The 21,266-nt window shown below is 42.6% G+C and overlaps 1 protein-coding gene across 6 annotated transcripts in view; it reads left to right on the forward strand.

The window, feature by feature from the left end:
- Positions 1-20,707, forward strand: part of LOC105182403 (probable RNA methyltransferase CG11342) — a 48,484-nt gene extending 27,777 nt beyond the window's left edge. For 2 of the 6 annotated variants that reach the window (XM_025297701.1, XM_011139826.3), the window contains exons 2-4: positions 15,164-15,494; positions 17,320-17,536; positions 19,811-20,707. In XM_025297701.1, coding sequence (XP_025153486.1) covers positions 17,342-17,536; positions 19,811-20,380 — 765 coding nt within the window. In that variant the 5' untranslated portion in view covers positions 15,164-15,494; positions 17,320-17,341 and the 3' untranslated portion in view covers positions 20,381-20,707. Of the gene's footprint in view, positions 1-4,871; positions 5,053-13,919; positions 14,557-15,163; positions 15,495-17,319; positions 17,537-19,810 lie in introns of those variants that run through there. The other 4 variants (XM_011139810.3, XM_011139819.3, XM_011139829.3 and 1 more) reach the window with 4 other exon arrangements.
- The last annotated feature ends 559 nt before the right edge of the window (positions 20,708-21,266 follow it).

The raw sequence follows: 21,266 nt of genomic DNA on the forward strand, positions 1-21,266 counted from the left end.
ATAATTTCTTCTCTTCTGTTTGTTTTTTTCTTTCCGTCAATGATTATTTTCTTACATCTTCATAGCCAATTTTCGGTCAGTCACCATATTATAGTTTTCTTTTTCGTCGGATAATAATTTTTACAATACTTCCAATGATTCATCACGTAAATATTTTTAGATATTAACGGATTTCAATTGAATGTTGATATTATACCGGAAAAAATATTTTAGATTATTTGCGATACAACTGGCGAAAAAAATGGCCGCGTCGTCTATTTCTCTCATCTTCCAGACGGTAAAAGAACGACACACGTATTGAGGAAGAAAGGGCGGAAAGGGGAAAGAGAGAGACGCGCGAATTTCCGGAGATTTTGTCGTTTCTCGACAATTCGACACGATCGGTGAAATTATATTGTCGGGTGATAAACAATCCCGCTGCAAAAATACGCGAGCACATTTCCACACATCGGGCCTTTCTAATTCGCGCAAGACCGCTGATTCGTGCGAACCGAGAATATCCTTCGTATTCTCGCCGGCTGAGTTGATTGATCTACACGAACAAATCGGACACGGCTGCTAATAATTCACCTTGATGAGGTGAATACCTTGATGAGGGCCCATATCGCGGGCTAATGGAGAATCGTGTTTGCGTGGATTAGCTCCCGGCTAATTGGTGATTAGTTCGGAGGTAAACGTCACGATTTAAGGACAGCGAAGCTTCGCGCGAGCCATTGCCACTAACAGACGATGCGCGCAATTCGCGTTTCTCGCGGTTCACATTTTTCAGCTCACCTCGCGAGAAAACGCGCTACACTATCTTGCTAATACAAATATTTCATTCGAGTGGCTTATCGGCCGTCGCGATATATTTAACGTGCAAAAAGTTACGATAAACGATAAGTCCCGATTTAATTTAGAAAGGAGAGTGTCGCTTGCTTCTGCTGCGCGCATTGTGGCATCAGGAACGAGGACATTTTTTTGATAAACCAATTTCAGTGCGCGATCCAAAGCAAACGAAAGAGAGGGGGAGAAAGAGAAAATCGGGTTAAAAAATTTTCAAGATAAATATTAATAACACGCGTTGCACACGCGCGTGCAAGTGACAGTTTCTCATGTATACGCGCGCTCTCAGAAAATATTAAATTTGAAAAGTTGGAGACGAATTTACGTGATGCAGCTGAAGCGGGTTTTCTGCTCTCTCTCCTCTCTCTCTCTCTCTTTCTCTCTTTCTCTCTCTCTCTCTCTCTCTGTGCGACTATCAATAATTCCTTCAACTTTTCTATCGCAATTAGCGGAATGTCAAAGCGGGACTCACAAATGCGCGCGACGAGTCTCTACGCACGCGCGCTCTGAGGAAATATTGAATCGGAAAAGTCAGCGAGAGGAATTTACGCGACGCAGCCGCAGCCTCGTGTTTTCGCGCCGTAGAAGTGCCTCTACTTTTCTCACCGCAAATACTGAAACGCACACAAGCGGGGTTCGCAATATCGCGCGTGCGCGTCTCATTAAAAACGCGGACAGATGGCAGATCGAACTTGACATCGTTCGAGGTTTTCCTCTCGCCGAGCGCGTAAACATAAATCTCTCCGGTCTTGCGACGCGTAGTCCTTGCCTGCTCGCGGACGACCCAGTTATATGCTGAGGTCCCTCGTAGTCGGACGCGCGAGAATTCACGGAGAACGGGCGAAGGCCGATGAGCGAGTCCCGGCGAATCGATACGATCGATCGTACGCTTCGCCGGCGCCTGGAAAATTAGCCGATCGCGAAGAGGGAGAGAAACAGACGATGCGGCGCGCAGGATCGCCTCTCAATGTTCTGCGGGCTTATCTTGAAGAGTGCCAGGGTCTGCGAGTGTCCCTCGCCTCGATAATAAGGATAAGTTCTTGCGCACTCACAACGCGCGCGCCCGCGAATGTACGTGCGACTAAGGCAAATCATTTCCGTCGCGCGTCCATTGTTTGAAAACTCATACGGCCGGTTTGAATAAAATTCAAGCGTTCAATCTTCACGTACCTTTGTCGTATCCGATAACAAACATGTCTCTTTCTCTCTCTCTCTCTCTCTCTCTCTTTCCTCTTTTTAATAAAGCATTTTTCACGATAAAAGAGGCGCTTCTTTATTATAATGCTTATTATAATGTGGGGCAAAGTTGTCGATATTTTACCGGTTCTTAAATTCTACCATTTTTATATTTTAGAATTCAAAGGCTCAACGCCATCTATATATTATGCGAGGTTCATCCATCGTCATAAAGTTAATAGAGGCGAGTGAGAGTTTATGCACAAAAGCTTCTTCTTGAAAAAAGCAAGTAAAGGTTCTTTTAGTTTTAGAAGCAAGTTTTATCCACTTTTACACCAAGCATCTCGAAAGTTTCGAAAGGTGTATTAATTTATAACTGCTTGTCGGTTTTATATTACATTAAAATTGACACATTTGCATGGTACAGTTTGGTCATAATCTTACTCTGTGTATACTTTATTACCATAATTTGAAAAAAAAACAATAGTTTCTTAAATCATACCACCTATTGGTTATCTGTATTATATCGCTGCAATTTAGAAATTTCCAAAGAAAACTATATCCGTGATTATTGTTTATTTTTTCCTTACGTGTTACCTACATTTGTTTTTTGTTTTAATTGAAAAACAGATTTTTGTTTAATGATTGTTTATCTTTTAATAATATCTTCAAGAACAAAAATATTTTAATTCTGTAATTTTTATTTCGAGGATCTAATGGATAAATTTTGCAATTTTTGATTACATGGATAAAGAATAATTTTATAAAAATAAAAAGTCAACTTCCATGTAAAATGGACTTCGTATAAAAATGGATATAATTTTATTTTAATAAATAAATTATTTTAATAAATAATTTTAATGCTTATTCTTATAATTAAAAATATTTTTCAGTTTTTCATACAGGTTATGATTTCAATAAATTTCTTAGTAAAGTTTTCAAAAACAAAAATATATTTTATCTTTGTAATTTTAATGCTTACTTTTTTATTTAAAAAATATTTTCCTTTGACTCTTTATACCTGTAATTTCAATTAAATATATATTTATTTAAATTGTTTGCAGTTTATTTTTATGCCCTCGCAGCTTATAAATTGATCATCGGTTCGATAAAAGAAATATGGTACGATTTGAGAAATTCTGTGGTATAATTTAGTCAACTAGTTACCAAAATTGTACTACTTGCAGAGACTTAAAAGAAGACACATCTGCAAAAGATGTGCAAAAAATCTCATATAATGTCACAAACAGGTCAAGGATAACCTCCAATTATCATTTATCCCCATTTTTATCAAGTATTTGCAAATTACAAAAGATAAATTGAAAACTGGCCCAATATAGGCCACCTTCCCCTATACAAAACATCAGCGCGTTATAATTGGCGTTCAGATGATTTAAAAGTTAGCTGCATAACGATAAGGGGGAACATAAAAATTCCTCTCAGTGTCTCTTGTCGCTTGGCGCAACGTCTCTACGGTGTAAAAATAAATATTTCACGAATATCGCACATTTGCAACAATGTATGCCCGATTATCCCGTGAACGTTCCCCCTGATAACTTTGTCAAATTAACACTTTCTCCGACTTAAGGCAGAGAAAAAGAGAGACATGCGGATGATAACACTATACTTATATTACTCAGACAAAAATAAGTAAGTGGCAGGACTTTATCCGGATGATCAACTTACATAATTCAACGATCGGATAACAGCAAATACCGCGATCAAATTCACGCACGAACCTTAGGGACTTGTTGCGAAACGTGCGCGTCAACGCTGATCTGTCGATAAATCTGACTGCAGTCGCGCGCGGCTCGTCGAGGGAATGTCGGTTTCAGCTTTCGGCGCGTCGGTAGCCGAGGATAAATTGCAGCTTTAATAATGCAGGAGAGCCTTGAACCGCGCTCGCGCGCGCGAGTGTGTCGGCGAAGCGCGTCGTCAGTGTTTCTCCGAGTGCGCGACGCTTTTATCGCGACGCGATGAAAAATTGCGTAGCATCACGAAGAGAGATAAGCAAGTCCTCTCCTCCGTCTCCGACGACGCGCGCGCGCAGGAACGAACGTTCTCGTACGTTCGCCGATATGGCGAGAGGTGACCGGCGAATGATGATGCTTCTTGGGGGACGCGCGAGTTTAAACCGGATTGTCGGCCGACAATGAGCACGAAAATAGCGGCTGAGCGCGGCTGAGCAAACGGATTTCGACGATACCGCGGTGAATTGGAATTCTCTGAGGCCGCGTCCCGGAAGTCGCGTCATCCGTTACACGATCCGCTTCCGGCAGCAGACGTTGCACCGCTCGCGGGCAAACGGACTCCTAGTCTATAAACGCTTCTAGAAAGTCGCGACTGATGTCACGCTCCAGTGTGTCGATCGTTACTAATAACACTCGATGACTCGAGGAGCGTGTTGTTGTCGTGTCCGTATTTGACACGCGTCTGTCAAAATGTCGAATTTCTATTTTTCTCGCTCGACGTGGCCGAATTACGGGCGTGAGGACGGAAGAGATTACGCTGAAGGCGGAAATGAGACAGAGAGAAAGAGAGAGAGAGGGAGAGGGCGAGTTATCGCGGTTTGAGGAGTATTGTGATCCGCCACATTGGGCAGATAATGATCGACGCTGTAAAATTTTCTTACGACGTTACGTGAGTAGCGATTGTGACGCCACCTTCTTCGTGTTTTACGAGCAGATGTAAACAGGAAGGCAGATAACGTCGTGCGTTCGTGCGCTACGAGGAACGAGAGAGAGAGAGAGAGAGAGAGAGAGAGAGAGAGAGAGAGAGAGAGAGAGAGAGAGAGAGAGAGAGAGAGAGAGAGAGAGAGAGAGAGAGAGAGAGAGAGAGAGATAAGCAACTTCAGAGAGGATGCGGCGCGCGCGCGTATCTTTATTTATCCTTGTAATGTAATCGTCGGCCGGTCGCAAGTGCCCGAGTCGAGATTTCCGCTCGGCGTTGATCCTGCAAATTCGCCGTCGAACTTGAGGAATTAACTGGACCAATCTCGAGAATGTTATAATTATTTCGGCATCTGCGAGCCGCTATCCGCATTTGTAAATTGTACGTATGATATTTTTTGTTTACTAAGAAAACACTTTACTTTATAGATCGCGTTATTCGGCTGCTTGAAACGATATTTTTCCTCGAACAAAATAAATACGAGAGAAACAGATAAAACTTCATCAACATGCAAAAATTACAATTAAAATAGACGTTCATCTAAATTATTAAATTAATTAAAATTATTAAATTATTAATTATTAAAATTATTAGATTATTAATTATTAAAATTAACAAGTAAAGTTACGATTAAAGTACACAGATACACAATTAAATTACAATTAAAATTTATCAAAACACAAAATTCGTGATTATTTATCAAATGGCAACGGGCTATGATTTCTGGTTTTAAAGCAGGTTCTACATTCCGCCTTGGTAATTGTCTTGTTTTGAATTAGTGAGTCGATCGAAAACATTTTATGTAATTAATCTAACGTAGCTGGAAATATGCCCACCTCTCCGCATCCTGCGTTCTCAATCTTGCCTCCCCACTTAGCAACCTGCTTTTAATTACGCCCGACGATTCCGAATATTCATTGATTATGCAGATATGATTCGACCAGCGTCGGGCAAAGCTCGTGACGAAATATTTTCGGCAGCCGAAAATATTAAACGACCGATATCTTCGAGCGAAACAAAGTCATCTCTCGCCGTTAAACAATGATGAACGCATTCGGCGGCCGAAAGACGCGTTCTCAAAACGGCCGATCTGGGCTTTGATTCCCGAAAAATATTGCATACGATATTTCATGAACATCACTAGAAAATCCAATTTCTCATAATATCACGAAACTCGCAATATCGTGCGATAAATATCGCATGTTTGTGGTATCGAGAGGGTCAGATCACGCGAAAACAAACATGTCGCATACGAAATTTAGGTAAAAGGCAAGATCTAAAAAGTTGTTACCAAATAACAAACAAAGATAGACTGATATGTGAGATTAGCTCAGTGGACTCGTTACAGTTATTTTTTATGTTAAAATATTATGAAGAAATCGGCTATCATTTTTAGTCCAAATCGACTTTTTCATTTCATATAAGATACTCATGTACTCATGTAAAACTTCAGAAATTTCAAAAAAATCGGAAAGATCAATTTGAGCTACAAATAATAACAGATTTCTTTATACTTTGACATAAAAAAATAACTGCAAAAAATTGGAGACGAATCGGCATCTAACGGGTTTGCCGATTTACTCGTAAGGTCAAATCGTATTTGCTGAAGTAGCCGGTTAAATGCACAAATTTAGCCGATCGTGAATAACATTCTATTTATCGCCAAATTATAATCAAATCTGTTATCAATTTGTCAATCCATTACACGAACACTTTACTTATCGAATGATTTCGTTAAACTAGTTTAATACTATTTTTGACTTGAGACCGATATGCGACTTGGTTAAAGTTGAGTCTCCTCCTTTCATTATAGCCGAATTCTAATTGGTGCACATATCTTTGTTTTAAACCTGGTAACATTGCGAGATTATCATGTACGAAAAGCTTCACATCATTATTTTCATTTTATATCGCAGAATAGCAATCAGCGCTCTTCATATCACGTACGCGATATTCGCCGTGAAAAAATTTTCATGCACGATATATATCGCATAATTTCGAGAATAAGACTCCCCTGGGTCGTTGAGGTGGCGAAATTATCAAATTATCAGCTGACACGCGCGGTATTGAAGCGCTCGCGTCGTGTCGCTCGCAGCATTAATTTGTCGAGCGCTAGTTTAACGATTCGCTTCCAAGTGACTGGCGTTTCCGTCTGAGCCGACTTTGGGACATTTCGCCGATAAGACTTTTCCGATTAAAATGCAGACGGTGGCATATATTCTTACATACAATCTTGATAAAAATAAGCCAGCAAAGATAAACCGGAGGCTCCATCTGGATGATCGGCCATACGACTTTATCTACACAACTGCAAACACGTGGATGTGTAGCCTTATTTTAATTTGGAAAAAGAAAACATTGCGACAGCGTAGCGTCCGATAAAAGGCCGCGGCGTAAATCCGACCGTAAATCTCACCCCGCAAACTTTACTCCGCCCTAAATCTGCTGGCCTCAGCAATCATGCTGTTTTTTGCCCCGCGATGGCGGCTTCCCGAGAAACGCGCCGGAGAAACGCCTCGATCGCGAGGCATGAAATTGAAGAAAGAGCGCGGCCTTATTCGGCGAGGTGGATGACGAAGGATTAAGTCGTTCGCGCGGTTAACCGCTCCACGGCCGCGTTCCGCCAAGAAACGCACGTGGCGATCGGTTCGCCCTCGAGCTGATCCACCGATGTAGTTTTCACACCAACGTGACTTCTTATTTGCGCTCGTCTCTTCCCCCTCGGCCCTTCTTGAAGACCGATCCCATGCCTGTCTCGAAATCGGCTTCGGAAACTTTGGTTTTAGTCATAAGGTTGGTAGGCCTTAAACCAACTTGGATACGTCCCGTAATTAATCAACTGATCAACCATCCAGGTAAAGCAATAAGTAGTAAACTTCCTAGAATCTATCCGCTTCTTCATCCAATACTTCCAAATTGATAGCCAAAGCCAAGTGTGTAAACAGAAATAGTACGTGGCTGTGAACGTCCGTAATTGATCAACTGATCAATTACGAGATGCATCCAATGCCCGTTTCTACCAACTGCGGTTAATTTAACCGGCTGATTGCTCCATCGAAATTGACCAATCGCGCTTGTCGCTTCTAATTCCGCCGGCAAATGCGGTTGGTCAATTCCGTCGGAATAACCAGCCGGTTAAGTTAACGGAGGTTGGTAAAAAAAAAAAAAACGGGCGTGAGTTAGTTTAAGGCTTGCCAACTGAAACCAAAGTTTCCGAAACTGAGCTCGGGAGAGCCCTCCTCCTGTCTATCGCGCCTGCTGACAGGAAAATCCGGAAAAAGCGGATTTGCCTGGCGCGGCGGGTAAATGAATGGACGGACGGATGAATGCACCGGATGCGCCCAGCACTAGTCGAGATCGTTTTCTATCCGACTTCCGGGGGATGTTTTGCTTTACCTGCTCGCCCAGCAGCCCGACCGGCGCAGCGCGAGGCTTTTCGACCAAGGCAGAATTTCGACGCGGGCAGGACGAAGCAAAAAGGTCGACGCAGCTGCCTTCCCCCTGCCATTGACCGGTTTCCGTTCCGCCGGGCGCCATGCGGACACTTACCCCCTCGTTTCTTTTCTCCCCTCCCTCCCCCTCGCCCCTCGCTCTTTCCCTGTTTCTCTCTTTCTCTCCGCTGCCTCGCGACGAAAGGTGCACGTAGCTTCCGAGCGACCTCGTGAAAGAGTTATTGAACGTGACGTTGTTGTCGAGGAACGTCAGCGCGGCCGTAGGGAGCGTTTTATGAGTCTGGGAAAGTTTGAGCTAGGTAGTCACGCGGTAAGCCGCTTGTCGCTCGTGACGTAGCTTGCAGGCGTAAGGGAAGAAAGATCTATCTCGGACATACAAAGTGTCTGTGACTTCACCACGCGCGTCCATTCGGGCGTTCCGCTGGGTTTTCCGAGTATACGCGGAAAATTATTCAGTCGGTATAACTGAACTTCAGTTACGACGGAACGAAATTTTTCGTCTCTCGAGAAGCAACGGAAAATTCGGTTACAACACGAGAAATTCCGTTGAAAGGTTTCTGTTGTCTCAGAAATATCTTCGGCCACCGCAATCGGACATTAACCTTTACAAGCTACTGTCGAATATCGAGCTAACTTTCCTTGTTGTGTTTATAGCAAAGTGTACGCGAGAATTGATCTGCTTTATCGTAATGTTGCCGCTACTGATAGTATGAATAAATATCTGTAAAATTAGCATTATCGGTGTGCTTACGTTTTTTAATAAGACCAGAAATTCGCGTGGGGTGAAATTTCATCCATGATAGCCTTTAAGGGTTAACATTGTCAAAAAAAAAAAAACTCCAATATTTGACGATTAGTTGGAGAAACAATATATCCAATTTGATACTTTTGTGTTAAAATAAAAATTAATTAAATAAATATGCATCTATGGGTTGGCAAAATAATGGTCAATCGTTGATAAATTCATTAAGAGATATCCATATTTATATTATTTCCCGTTAGCATATACTAATTTTCTAAATGCGGCCAGACATTGGGACAAATATATTCGGACATTGGGCCATAACCTATTTCAACTGCCCGGTCACTGGTACATTAATGTGTAAATATTTACTTCATTACTTATGTAAATATTTCATTAATAATAGATATATATATATATATATATATATTGATTTAAATCATTTTTCTCTACTTAACGGAATCTTAAGTTTTCGAATAAATGCAAGTATTTATATCAAAACTATTTTTAATACATTGTATTTTGTACTATTTTTGTACATTGTATTTTTTGTGACGACCTATACGCTTAAACGTCCGATTACTGGGACATTTACTTTAGTTCCGCGCCTTCCTAGTGACCGAATACTTTGCTGCAGCAACTATACAGGGTGTCCGAAATCTTTTCTTCTTGACGAGCCATATCCGATCTCGGACGTTGGCAATCTCTCTTTCATATATATACGCGCACCTAAATTATCCACATATACAGTTTAACGCCGGTTCCGAGCAGCAATATTAGAAAGATTTTACCGAGATATTTTGGAAAGAAAAAATTGTGAAGATTAATCAGATCAAACTGAGTACCATTTTGCAAAAATCGCAATAGTCATTAAGTTATCAAGTAAAAAAGCTAGATGGTTATTTTCAATCATTAATGACTTGATAACTATTGCGATTTTTGGAAAATTGTACTTGACTTTTCTTCTCAGTTTGATCTGAGTAATCTTCACAATTTTTCCTTTCCAAAAGATCCCGGACACCCGAGATATTCTCGAGGCTGAAAATTTCAGTTCCTCCGATCGAGAGCAGTTGTCGATGCGAATGGTTCGGTTTGCGAAACAAATTTTTCCGTTACCGCAACCGAACACCTCACGCAGCAGAAAATTTCGAATGGTCACTGCAGAATATTTTTCTGCGTGCGGGAATCTCTTCTTTTCTCCTGTTTCTTTTTTTTTTTTTTTGGAAAGCGACGGTCGTTATCGAAAATCGCGCGTTACGACAAGCACACCTCGCGAGGGATTTCACGCTTTGGCGAAACGCTTTGGCTGTCTGAGAATTTTGAAGCGCGTTGCCCAAGACGCGAGAGCTTGTTACAACAGAAACCAGGCCCCTAAGGCGTTCGCTACCTTTCGAGATCGAAGACGATGTTAAACCCAGATGACTAATCGTGATCGCGTAATATGTGTGGCACGTGTGACGACACACGTGAGTTCATTGTCCCGTGTCGTGAGGCTCTTTACCGAAATGCCGCGCGTGTCGAAACGCACCCACGTGCGTTATTTGTACGGCCATTTGTTTAATGTTCGCGATAGGTAGAATAATTTAGGGATATTTCGACATCCAGGGGGGATCTCTCAGCGATTTTATAACTCAGCGGCGTTATGACAATCTAGCGTATACATGTGTGTGCGTGTGTCGAAGGCAATCGACGCGGTGATCAGCCGTGAAGCGAATGAAATTTACGTCAGCTTCAGTCTTAGCGGTCTCTCGTCTCTTTCCAATTTAAAGTACGCGAATAAATGTTGGCGCGAATAAAATTTTGCCTATATAATTAGAATATGTTCCATGCATATATTCTCGGTGATTATAATAAAATACAGTCTTAACTCGAAACGTCCTGCAAATCTGTGTGTATTTTAAGGTGAAAAAGCACCTTGCGAAGCTTCACGCGCGCTAAAAGTGTGCTCATAAATTCTTTTCGGAATTCGAATTCTCGCTGGATGGAGTGCATTTAATTTAATTTGCCATCGGCCGCGTTCAGCGGAAGAAGCTGCTTACTAAGCGCTTAGTGATTATCGCTCCTGGTTGGTTCATTCCCTTGGATTCGTTATTTTTCTCACAATTGCGAATCGTCGTTTAATCGATCCTATCATTATCGGATTATGCGAGTTTCACATGACCATGCTGAAGTATCCCTATCTCAGCCTTCCTTTTGCTTTCTTCTACGCGCATTCCGGCTTTAGTTTTTCATTATCACAGTTGCGCAACAATGCGGCATATTTCGTATTCAATTCTACAGATAGCGGCATTTTTGTAGATTCCGTCTCACAGAAATATCCATGCAGAAATGCCACGCTCAGAGGAAATATCCAGGTCACCGTTTCTCGTTTTCATTCGCCCCGACCAGCGGAATAAGAATAATAACGAATATTCCAATTCGCACCGCGACCGAGTTGCGAAATCGCTATTTCTCTAAGATGGCTTTTTTTCGTTCAGCCAGCTCGCTCGCTCACGCGAACGCTGTCCGTGACGCAAATGAGTGCCAATGTCACTGATGCAATCCGCGGGAGATCTGCATATATAGACACAAATCATAATATTTATTGCAATCGCCGATAGAGAGACGCTCATTATTTCCCGGCCAGAGAGAATTCCGCGCCCTGAATCCTCGCGGCGCGCCGCGCCGCGCCGCGCCGCGAGTTATCCGGCTAATTACTCGCGAGGCCGGATTACGGAAGGCGTAATCGGCCTCACGGCAATTAGACAAAACGTCCTATCGTTCGTTCCTCCGGCTCACCCCCGCTCACGCCTGCTCCGCGACGAGCAGTTACGTATACGTGCGGACGCTGACAAAACGGCGATTACGCAATGACGTGCTGCAATTCCCTCGCCTCGGAAGGAACGCACGCGAGCGAGCGAGCGAGCGAGCAGGGCGAGCCTCTCGCGAGTTCTCACGGTGCAGTCGCGCGCTTGAAATCCAATCGGCCCTCAATTCGATGAATTTTGCGCCGGCGCCACGCGAGCTCAGCAGATGAGGTAACACACCGCCTCTCCCGGTCGACACAATCGCGCGCGTGTGCCCTCACGATTCCCCGGCGGCCGGCCGCGGGTTTGGCAATCACCCAGGGTTGGCAGGGTTTTAAACTTTTTCTTTAAAACAGATGTCTTTAACATGTGTTTTAAACATTCGATAATTTTATAAGAAACATACGTTTCTTACCTTTTTTTTAAAGCGTTTAACGTAACTTTTGGACGTGAAATTATCGATGATATAAAGAGTGACCCGAAAAATCGCCTGTTTTCTAGACCTTGAACTTCGAACCAAATTGTGTGCTAAATAAAAATTTATGATGAAATATTACTCGTAGAAAAATTTCAAGTTGAGTCCATTTGTCAGTTTTGAGAAATGGGGGTCAAAGTGGGGCAAAAGGAGGATTAAAAAACGAATGACAGCACACTAAAGTAGAGAGTGTATCCATTTCGAGTCGGAGGTAAAGATATAGTGAATTTTCCAAACTTTAGCACATTTATATGTACAGATACACGTGTATAATATATCTATGAAAAAAATACAGTTTCATAATATATATCTATATATACATGTGTATATACATAAGTAGGATACTCTATAAAAATATAAAATATAAAATATCCACCGCAATAACTTCTCAGGAAAGCATTTTTCAAAAATACGTTCCAGGTAAAAGTTGTGAGGTTCAAGGAGAGGCATCAGACGGTAACCTTGAACTTGACCTTGAGGTTGATTTTCAATGTTTCAACCCGTTTTTCATCCCTTCTTTTACCCCATTTTGACTCCCCATTTCTCAATCTTGAGAAGGGGACTCAACTTGAAATTTTTCTAGAAGTAATATTTCATCATAAACTTTCATTTAGCATACAATTTGGCTCCAAATTCAAAGTTTCCAGGAAACAGGCAATTTTTTTGCCTATTTTCGAGGTCACTCTTTGATCATCTTGCAATATTCTTCTTCTTGACGCGCCATATCCGATTTCGGACGGTGACGATCTTTCTTTTATATACACGCATTGCGCACCTAGATTATTCATATGTATATAGGACTTGAGCGGGAAGCACACACTCTTACATAAAAGCATAATGCACAATGCATAAGGAAATAAACCAATCAAAATCTTCATTTCTATCGCCACGCTTGAAATGAAGGACTCTGATTGGTCTATTTCCTTATGCGTTGTGCATTATGCCTTTATGTAAGACTGTGTGCTTCCCGCTTTACACACTAGGAAAAAAAATTTAGTATCTCTAACAAAACTGTTTAGTTGAGACATTTTTTAATAGCAACCAAATATCTTGTTTTATATAACAAAATATTTAGTTGTTTCAACTAAATATATTTTTCTGCTTCTGTTCTCTGGATCTAATGATTTTGTCCTTAGACTTCATATATAAAAATTAAGCATTTTAGTTATTTTATCCATAAAAATTACATAATAACGAAATATTATTTTACATAAACTAAAATAATGCCTAATGAATACTATTTTGTCTTCCTGTGCACTAAAATTTAGATTTTATATATTAAGAAAAAATTATAGTATTTTTAACAAAATTCATATAGTTAAAGCTTTTTGGTTGCTATAACAAAAGTATTACGTTATACGAACAAATCAAACAAGATATTTGTTTACAGGAATTGAACAGTTTTGTTGGGCATATTTTAACCAAATTATTTTGTTGTTACAACAAAATTTTGGTTCACGCAACAATACATTTTTCCTAGTGCAGTTTAACGCCGATTCCGAACAGCAGTATTAGGGAGATTTTACTAGGCAAGATACTCTCGGTGGTCTGCCATTGCTTTCCGAGAGGAGAGCGATCGTATACAATTTTTCGGTTCTGCCGTAAATTGAACCCGTCGTGATCTTCGGCTTTGTAGACTAGTGCGCTATCTACTATGCCACTTTGAGGGTTTCCAAAGACTCGAACTTCTTATCCCGACTTCTTATCCCGAGGAAAATTTTTCAAAAAGGGAAGTAGATAGTAGTCAAGTGGGGAAAAGTCGGAGGGGAAGTACGGAGGATGAGGAAGAATGTCGGAGTCTATCAGCTTCCTACGGATAGATGTGAGATTTGACGTTATCATGATAGAAGACAATTCTATGCCTGTTAATCAGTTCAGACGCTTCCGTGCGATGGCAGCCTTCAGTTCGTCCAGTTGAAGACTTCGCCGCGTTGGTGGTTTCGTTCGGCTGAAAAAGCCCATAATACTTAAAATCCTACCAAATGCTCAGAAGAACCTTTTTTTAGTGAAGCTCCGGCTTGGCCACTGTTTGCGTAGACGCGTCGCGGGTTCCCCACGATCTCTTGTGGCTAACATTATTATATAGGATCCAGCTTTCATCGCTTGTTGATCCTCTTCAAAAACAGTTTCTTTCGATGCCGTTGAAGCAGCTTATCGCAAATGTTCACACGTTCCACCAGCTGCCGTTCACCCATCTCGTTAGCACTCAGACATCCAGTTGAGTTGAGAACCCCGGCTTCCTCCAGTAGGCGTGCACAATAAAGACGGACTTGTGCAAAGGGTCGGCGAGTTTTCTAACGGTCACTTGCGGATTTTCGCGCATCAAGTCCTCAAGAAACTCTTCATCAACATTCTGAGGCCGGCTAGAGCTTGATCTTCCACGTTGAAATCGCTAGCTTCGAATCTTCGATATTACTTCCAAACTATCTGGTGAGTGACGTAAGCATCTCCATACACAAAGAACATCTCATTCAGGGTCTGCGAAGCCGTGAAGTTATACAGTATCACATGGCGAAAGTGGACTTTCTGGTCCTCCATCTTTCAAACTGATTTCTGACGGAATGGTTGCACTCAGGAAGTTCTGCGAAGTTTCTTTGGCGAGCTCATAGATCCGGAAAAGTTTGTTGACAAGCAGAAAATCGTCTGGAGCGCCCTCGCTCTCGTTGATTGCGAAACATTTCGTGGAATTTGAAACAAACTTTCTGAACAACCTAATATATTTACTCAATAATTCACTCAATAATTTATTTTTGTTTATATATATTTCATAGTTTGTTTAAACGAAATGATTTAAAAGCTCTTTTCGATGCAGTTCAGAACGCAGCGCCGATGGTTTAATAAAATAAATTATCTTTTACCAATTCTCAGAAACAAAGTTTCTGAGTTTTTTTAAACCATTGACTATATTCTAATTGACTATAAACTATATCAAAAGTCGAGTGTTCAAACTGTACAAAAATTAAATGTATGTATATTTAAAACATGCTTAAAACGTTTTTATGTTTTAAACACGTTTTTTTACCAACCTTGGCAATAGCGCGGCGGCAAATCCTGTTGTCCAGGATTTGTCGATGAGAAATCCCAGCGAGAAACCAAAGGACCGGCTGCCGAGGACCGCTGCGGATTCGATATTTACGTAAGGGGATCATCGCCAGTCGCGGCGTCTCGCTCTTTCTACCTGAAGAGCGCTCGTCCTTCGGCGATCCTTGCTGCCCGAGTCGCGCGGTGACTTTACACGTATTCGAGGTCGCGGCGGCGTCTCTTCGGAGACCTGTAACACCGGAAAAACACACTTCCGTGCTTGAGCGGTTTTTGTGCGGGCTGCCCTTTGTCGTTTCAACGTCTCCCACGGAGGTCTTCACGTCAAGGTATTACGATAACATTACAATTTTTTCGTGAGATATGAATGACATTTAAGCAGAATGCGATCCAAAGATTTTGGCCTCTGGCGGGATTCTGGTACTTTCGATCGGAATTTCGGAATTGTTTACATTCCGGAAAGTTATTTCACTCAAAAGAAAACAAACGTTTCTCTCCGTGTAATTTCTACTTTGGCAATATTGATATATGATAATTATTGTAACGCAATATTCCATAAATATCCTGGGGCAACATTGCGATCAACTTAATTAATCGATGTAATTAACTTAGATAAATGTAATTAACTCAATTAATTAATTAATAATCGGAGTCATCGAAATAGAAGAATAATCTAATTAGCCTGATCAGGACGACGGACGGCGGAAGGAAGCAGAGAGAAACGGGTCGATGCAAAAGCGTAAGAGGATTACGAGGAATAACATTGAGCTGCTCGGTATCCGCGCGCGCACACACACATGCGCGCGTGCAGAGACCCCCCTACTGCAAACGACATCTGTTTCTTTCGAAAGAGCGTAGAAAAATTAGCCGCCGCGATTCATCCTGTGTACCGCGAGCGAGCCTTACGCGCAGCCTCTCGCAGCTCCGATCGGCCTTGACACGTAAAAGTGCCCTCGGCGTAAAAATAATGTTGATTAATCGCAGCCTTTTTTGACACCGACTTGTTAATCACGGCTGTTTAAGCAGACGCACTCCCGACGGCGCTGTGGGCCGCTCTTCTTGATACCTTTAATTGGGGACGCTGTTGCGCACGGCGACCGCGCGGAGCTTTAATTTCCTCTCGGCCGCCACCGACTGTCGGATTATTTGCAGCTGAGAAACAATCCACCGACGATTTTCCATGCTCTCTCGTCTCTTGGTCGAAGGCTACGATTATTTGGGTCGCGGACACCGTTGAATAACCGCTTGATCCTTCCGCTCTTGCTCAGTCCCCCTGACCTTCCCGTGGCCTCTCTTCCCTTCCTCTTCTCGCCTCCCCTGATCTCTCTCTCTCTCTCTCTCTCTCTCTCTCTCTCTCTCTCTCTCTCTTTCTCTCTCTCTCTCGTTCTCTCTTCCTCCGTCTTTGTCACTTGTTAGCTTTGTCGTTGCCGTCACCGCCGCTGTCGCATGCAGGCTCTTGCAATAGCGCACGTAATATTGCGCTGTTACGATCTCTGTCGTAAAAGAAATAACGAGGCGAGACAAGCCACGAGCGAGGGAAATCCATACGTCCGTAAAATGGAGTGTCTCTTAATCCTCAAAGTCGCGGATTTGCATGGAGAAAGAAGTTTCGGAAATTCCGACTGAAAGTGCGACAATTCCGTTTTCAAGTCAAGCAGAGATCTTGATAATCCAGGCGGAATTCTGATCACTTGAACCGCAATTTCTGTATTATTTCTCAAATTAGGAAATTGCTTTGTTCAAACATTTTCCCGCGTGTAGCTGCGGTGTGTTGCAACCTTTGCGTCATCCTCTGGTTCACGCGTGCGACGTTGGTTGATATCGTCTCGTTGTTTGCCCATTCCTCAGCAATGGCATGCGTATAAGGCCGAGCAGTTTCTAAATTTTTACAATATCGTCAAAGTGGAAAGTGCACGGAGAGAAATGTTTGCGCGAACGAAGCAATTTCCCGACACTACAAACGATCCCGAAATCCCGATTTTGAGAATACCAGAATTCCGCTTCAGTCAACCAGAAATCTCGACGATTCCGGCCGAATTCGAAAGATCTCCTCACCGGAAAATTCTTTCGTCCGAGCAAATTTTTTCCTCTCCGCTCGACATGTTATCGCGGATCGTGAGAGTAACGTTTCCTCCGCTTGGACTCATGTTTCAGATTTTCCGGCGAACGCCGAGAGATGTCCGACGACGCGGTCGGCGGCGAGAGGAGCGAGCCGAAGACGGATCCGGGCGCTAGCAGGCACGGCAACTTCATGAATTATTACCAATTCCATCCTGCGGAAGAGCGCGTGCGGCAACTTCCGCATGGCGTGTGGCGGCTCGCTCATCCGGCCCGGAAATACGCGGGTCTAGACGTCGGCTGCAACGCCGGGGTAAGCGCGGCAGCTGTCGGAGGGACGCGGCCGAAACGGGATGACTCGGGTCGTGATGCGAAGCTACAAACGGCGCGTCTAATTTTGGCCGAGTTATCCCTTTTCAGGTATCGCTCGCGCCGGCTCCCGCTTCCGGTCTGCGTCCTTTGTCCTGCTTGGAAATTTCATGTGCGTGTCTGCTTCCCCTCCCCCCCCTTCACCTCCTCCGTTTTCCTTTATTGAGCTAATGCATTTCCCTAATTACGTAGAACTGTCACGCTTCCTCTCAATTAGCCGTAGTATAATAAATGAAGAGTCCGAGATGGGTCTTGTGTTGTAAAAAAGCGTGACGTCGACTAACTCGATTACTCTCCCCCGACTGCCATTTCAATTGAAATTAAACGCGAGCTGAGTATGATAACATTCGAGTCGCTGCTCTGTGAGTGATTCTTGCGATGCACTTGCTTTTATTAAGTATGCAATTTAATTCGGTGCCTTTTTGACGAAATTTACACAGTTTATTCATGAGAAGACAGACACACACATTTAATATTCGAAATAATCTCCATTATTTTCGATGACTTTACTCCATCTTTCGGGCAACCGACGAATACTTTTGCGGAAGAAACTCGGCGGTTTTGACTCGATGAAGTCATCGAGTGCTTTTTCGACCTTCGTCAGCTGTTTTAAAGTGCTCATCGGCCAGGTGGAAGGTTGAAGCGGTCGAACTAGGTAGTAATCCGACTGGGCAAGATCTAGTAAGGGAGAACTTCCCAGCCCAATGTATAGATGAGGGACGTCCTTAGTCCCTTTTGCGGTATGTAGTCGAGCGCTATCGTGCTGCAAAATCACTTGCCTACTTCCGTTGCCAGCATAAGGCCTCTTTCACTTCAACGCATCATTCAAACGGATAAGTTGTTGCTAATAGCACTCTGCAGTAACAGTCTTGCCAAGATCCAGCAACTCGAAACGCACCACTCCCTTCACATTTCACCAGATACTCAGCAAAACTTGTTTTGCATGGATATTGAGGTTCGGAGTCGATGTTGACGATTGGCCGGGATCTACCCATGATTTTCGTTTAGGATTGTCGTATAATACTCATTTTTCATCACTCCTAATGATGTGGCACAGAAAATCTTTTCTTTTAAATCGAGTCAGCAAAGACATTGCCGTGTCGAATCTTCGCTCCTTGTTTTCCAGACTCTCAGGTTGTGCGGAACTCATCTACTCCCTTTTTGAATTTTATGTAGTTGTTCACGATGAGATATGTTGAATAACTCCGAGTTGTGACGCAAGCTTCTGTTGAATTTGAGCGGAGTTGTCAGTCAACAGTTGCTCGAGTTCCTCGAATTTTTGTGGTTGACCCGGACGTTGTCGATCCGAAAGGTCAAAATCTCCATTTCAAAATCACTTTTTACACGTTTCATGTACTATAGCGTCTTCATCCATAACGGCAAAAATGATCTCCGTAGCTTCAACATTTTTCTTTAATTGAAATGCGAAAAGAATGCAGTACCTCAAATGCTGCTTATCGACCGCCATTGTATTTCCTATTTTGTGAGGTTATGTCACCTGCTTCGCCAAAGTATATGGTGTTTTGAGAACTTAATGGTACACACATATAAGGCAAGAGCACAGGCTTTTGCATAACGCATAAGAGAATAAACCAATTAGTTTTCTTCATTTCCCTCCTCAGGATAGAAATGCGTTCCGACATTCACTGCCAGCACTGAAATTCTATAATATACGTGACACAAACTGTGTATTTTCAGTACTGGCAGTGAATTTCGGAACGCAGCCTTAGAAACCACAAAAGGGCGGGAAACTGTTCAGTTTTAAAACGGAGCTGTGAGGCACAAAATGTAAAGGCATCGAATTAATTTGTACTGTTTAAGGTTTTACTTATTTTGTAATTATATTTTTTAATCATATGTCATTATCCGTTAATACATACACAAACATAGAATTTTATTTTTACGTCTTCAGCGCCTAATTCCCGGCTGCGCATGCGCATGCGACAAGACTAGTTCCAACACCTTAATTTAACACCTTTAGAAAACAAACTGAGCTAACTAAATTCAAAATCTAAAGTAATTCACCTTGAACGATGAAACATCAAATTCATTTAACTTAAAAAAAGAGGAAAAAACCTTCAAGACGTCTTGAGAGAATCAGTCTGGAATTTAACAGCGAATGACAAGTCGACTTTAGAGACTCATCTCGAGATTCAACCTTGGCACACGTGCGTTCTACGTGTAAATCGTTTGATCGTGCGCGCACGCGTTTTTGCAGGACCTCACGTACGTTCTGTACGATTTCCTCGAGAAGGCCATGTCCCAAGATCAGCCCGAGGTCTCCTTACTCGGCGTGGACCTGGACCCGATGCTGATCGAGAGAGCGCGCGAGCGAAATTCGCGGCCGGATCGCGTGGCCTTCGAGTGCTTGGACTTTTTGTCAGAGGATTGCGGCGAAACGCTGACGAGGTATCTGGACCGTTTCGGTAAGAAGCGATTCGACGTGGTGTTCTGCTTCTCGATCACCATGTGGATCCACCTGAACCACGGCGACGACGGCCTGGAGGAGTTCCTGCGGAGAGCCTGCGCGCTCGCGGAGGTGATCGTCATCGAGCCGCAGCCATGGAAGTGTTACAGGAAAGCGTCGAGAAGGTTGAGGAGAGCCAACTCAGAGGACTTCCCGTTGCTGAAGGGACTCAAGTACACCGGCGATCCCGCGAGGCACATAGACGATATTGTGACGAGACTCTGCGGCTTTTGCAAAATCGCCGTCACCGAGAGCAACGATTGGGGACGCGAGCTTCTGATCTATGAGAGGAAACAGCAAAATTGTCCGACGGATCGATAGATCGGATTATCCGCCACGACAGATGTTGGCCGAATAGCTCCGAATATGTAATGTGTTGCGGACGTGGCAAAATGCAATAATAGCCAACGGTTTTATTGAAAGTGGAAATTAAATATTGGAAAATTACAAGACAAAACTGTGACAATTTTTATAAGACAAAATCGTTACCGTTCGTAACATCTAAATTTGCATTTAGATCGTATTGTTCGCTCAACAGTGGGGGCATTTATGCATAAACGGAGTAAAGTTTGGAAAGGTCGAGCTTTTATGTAAATATATTGGCAGCAGATTTGTTAAATGCGCATCATAATTATGTACAGCTGTTAGTACAACCAAGCCATTCTTCTTATTTTTCATCAATGAAACGTTTAGTACATGATACATTTTAAAATATATGTAAAAAATCTACCTTATCTAAATTATTCGACTCTCTGCACGTGTCGTACATGACTAAACTTTTTGTTGATTTCCCTTGACGGGAGACAACTTTCAGTCATTAAATATACATGATTCGATCAAACAAACGCTAATCGGTCTTTTTTTATTCACTCAACACTTGAGAATGAGGTAGTTTTGTAATATTGCCTGTACAAATGTTATTAGACAATCTATGTTTCGCAACGTTACGTTCGAAGAATGTAAGAATAATTAACGTTCCAGTCGTGCCGAGTTGTAGAACGAGCATGAAATCCCCGCGACGATAAAGCAGAATTGCCGACCGCGTCTCAACCTCAGATTTGTCCTTATTTGGTTCAACAATTGGCAAATTTTACATATGTGAGTCAACATATGTGAGTTTACGTATGTGACGCAGAGACTCGAGACGAAAGAAAAAGAGAGAGTAAAGTGAAGATAAAAATTGTGGGATAAAATATCGAATGTGCGT

This window comes from Harpegnathos saltator, unplaced genomic scaffold (assembly GCF_003227715.2).
Source record: "Harpegnathos saltator strain DR-91 unplaced genomic scaffold, Hsal_v8.6 scaffold182, whole genome shotgun sequence".
NCBI classification, from domain to species: domain Eukaryota; kingdom Metazoa; phylum Arthropoda; class Insecta; order Hymenoptera; family Formicidae; genus Harpegnathos; species Harpegnathos saltator.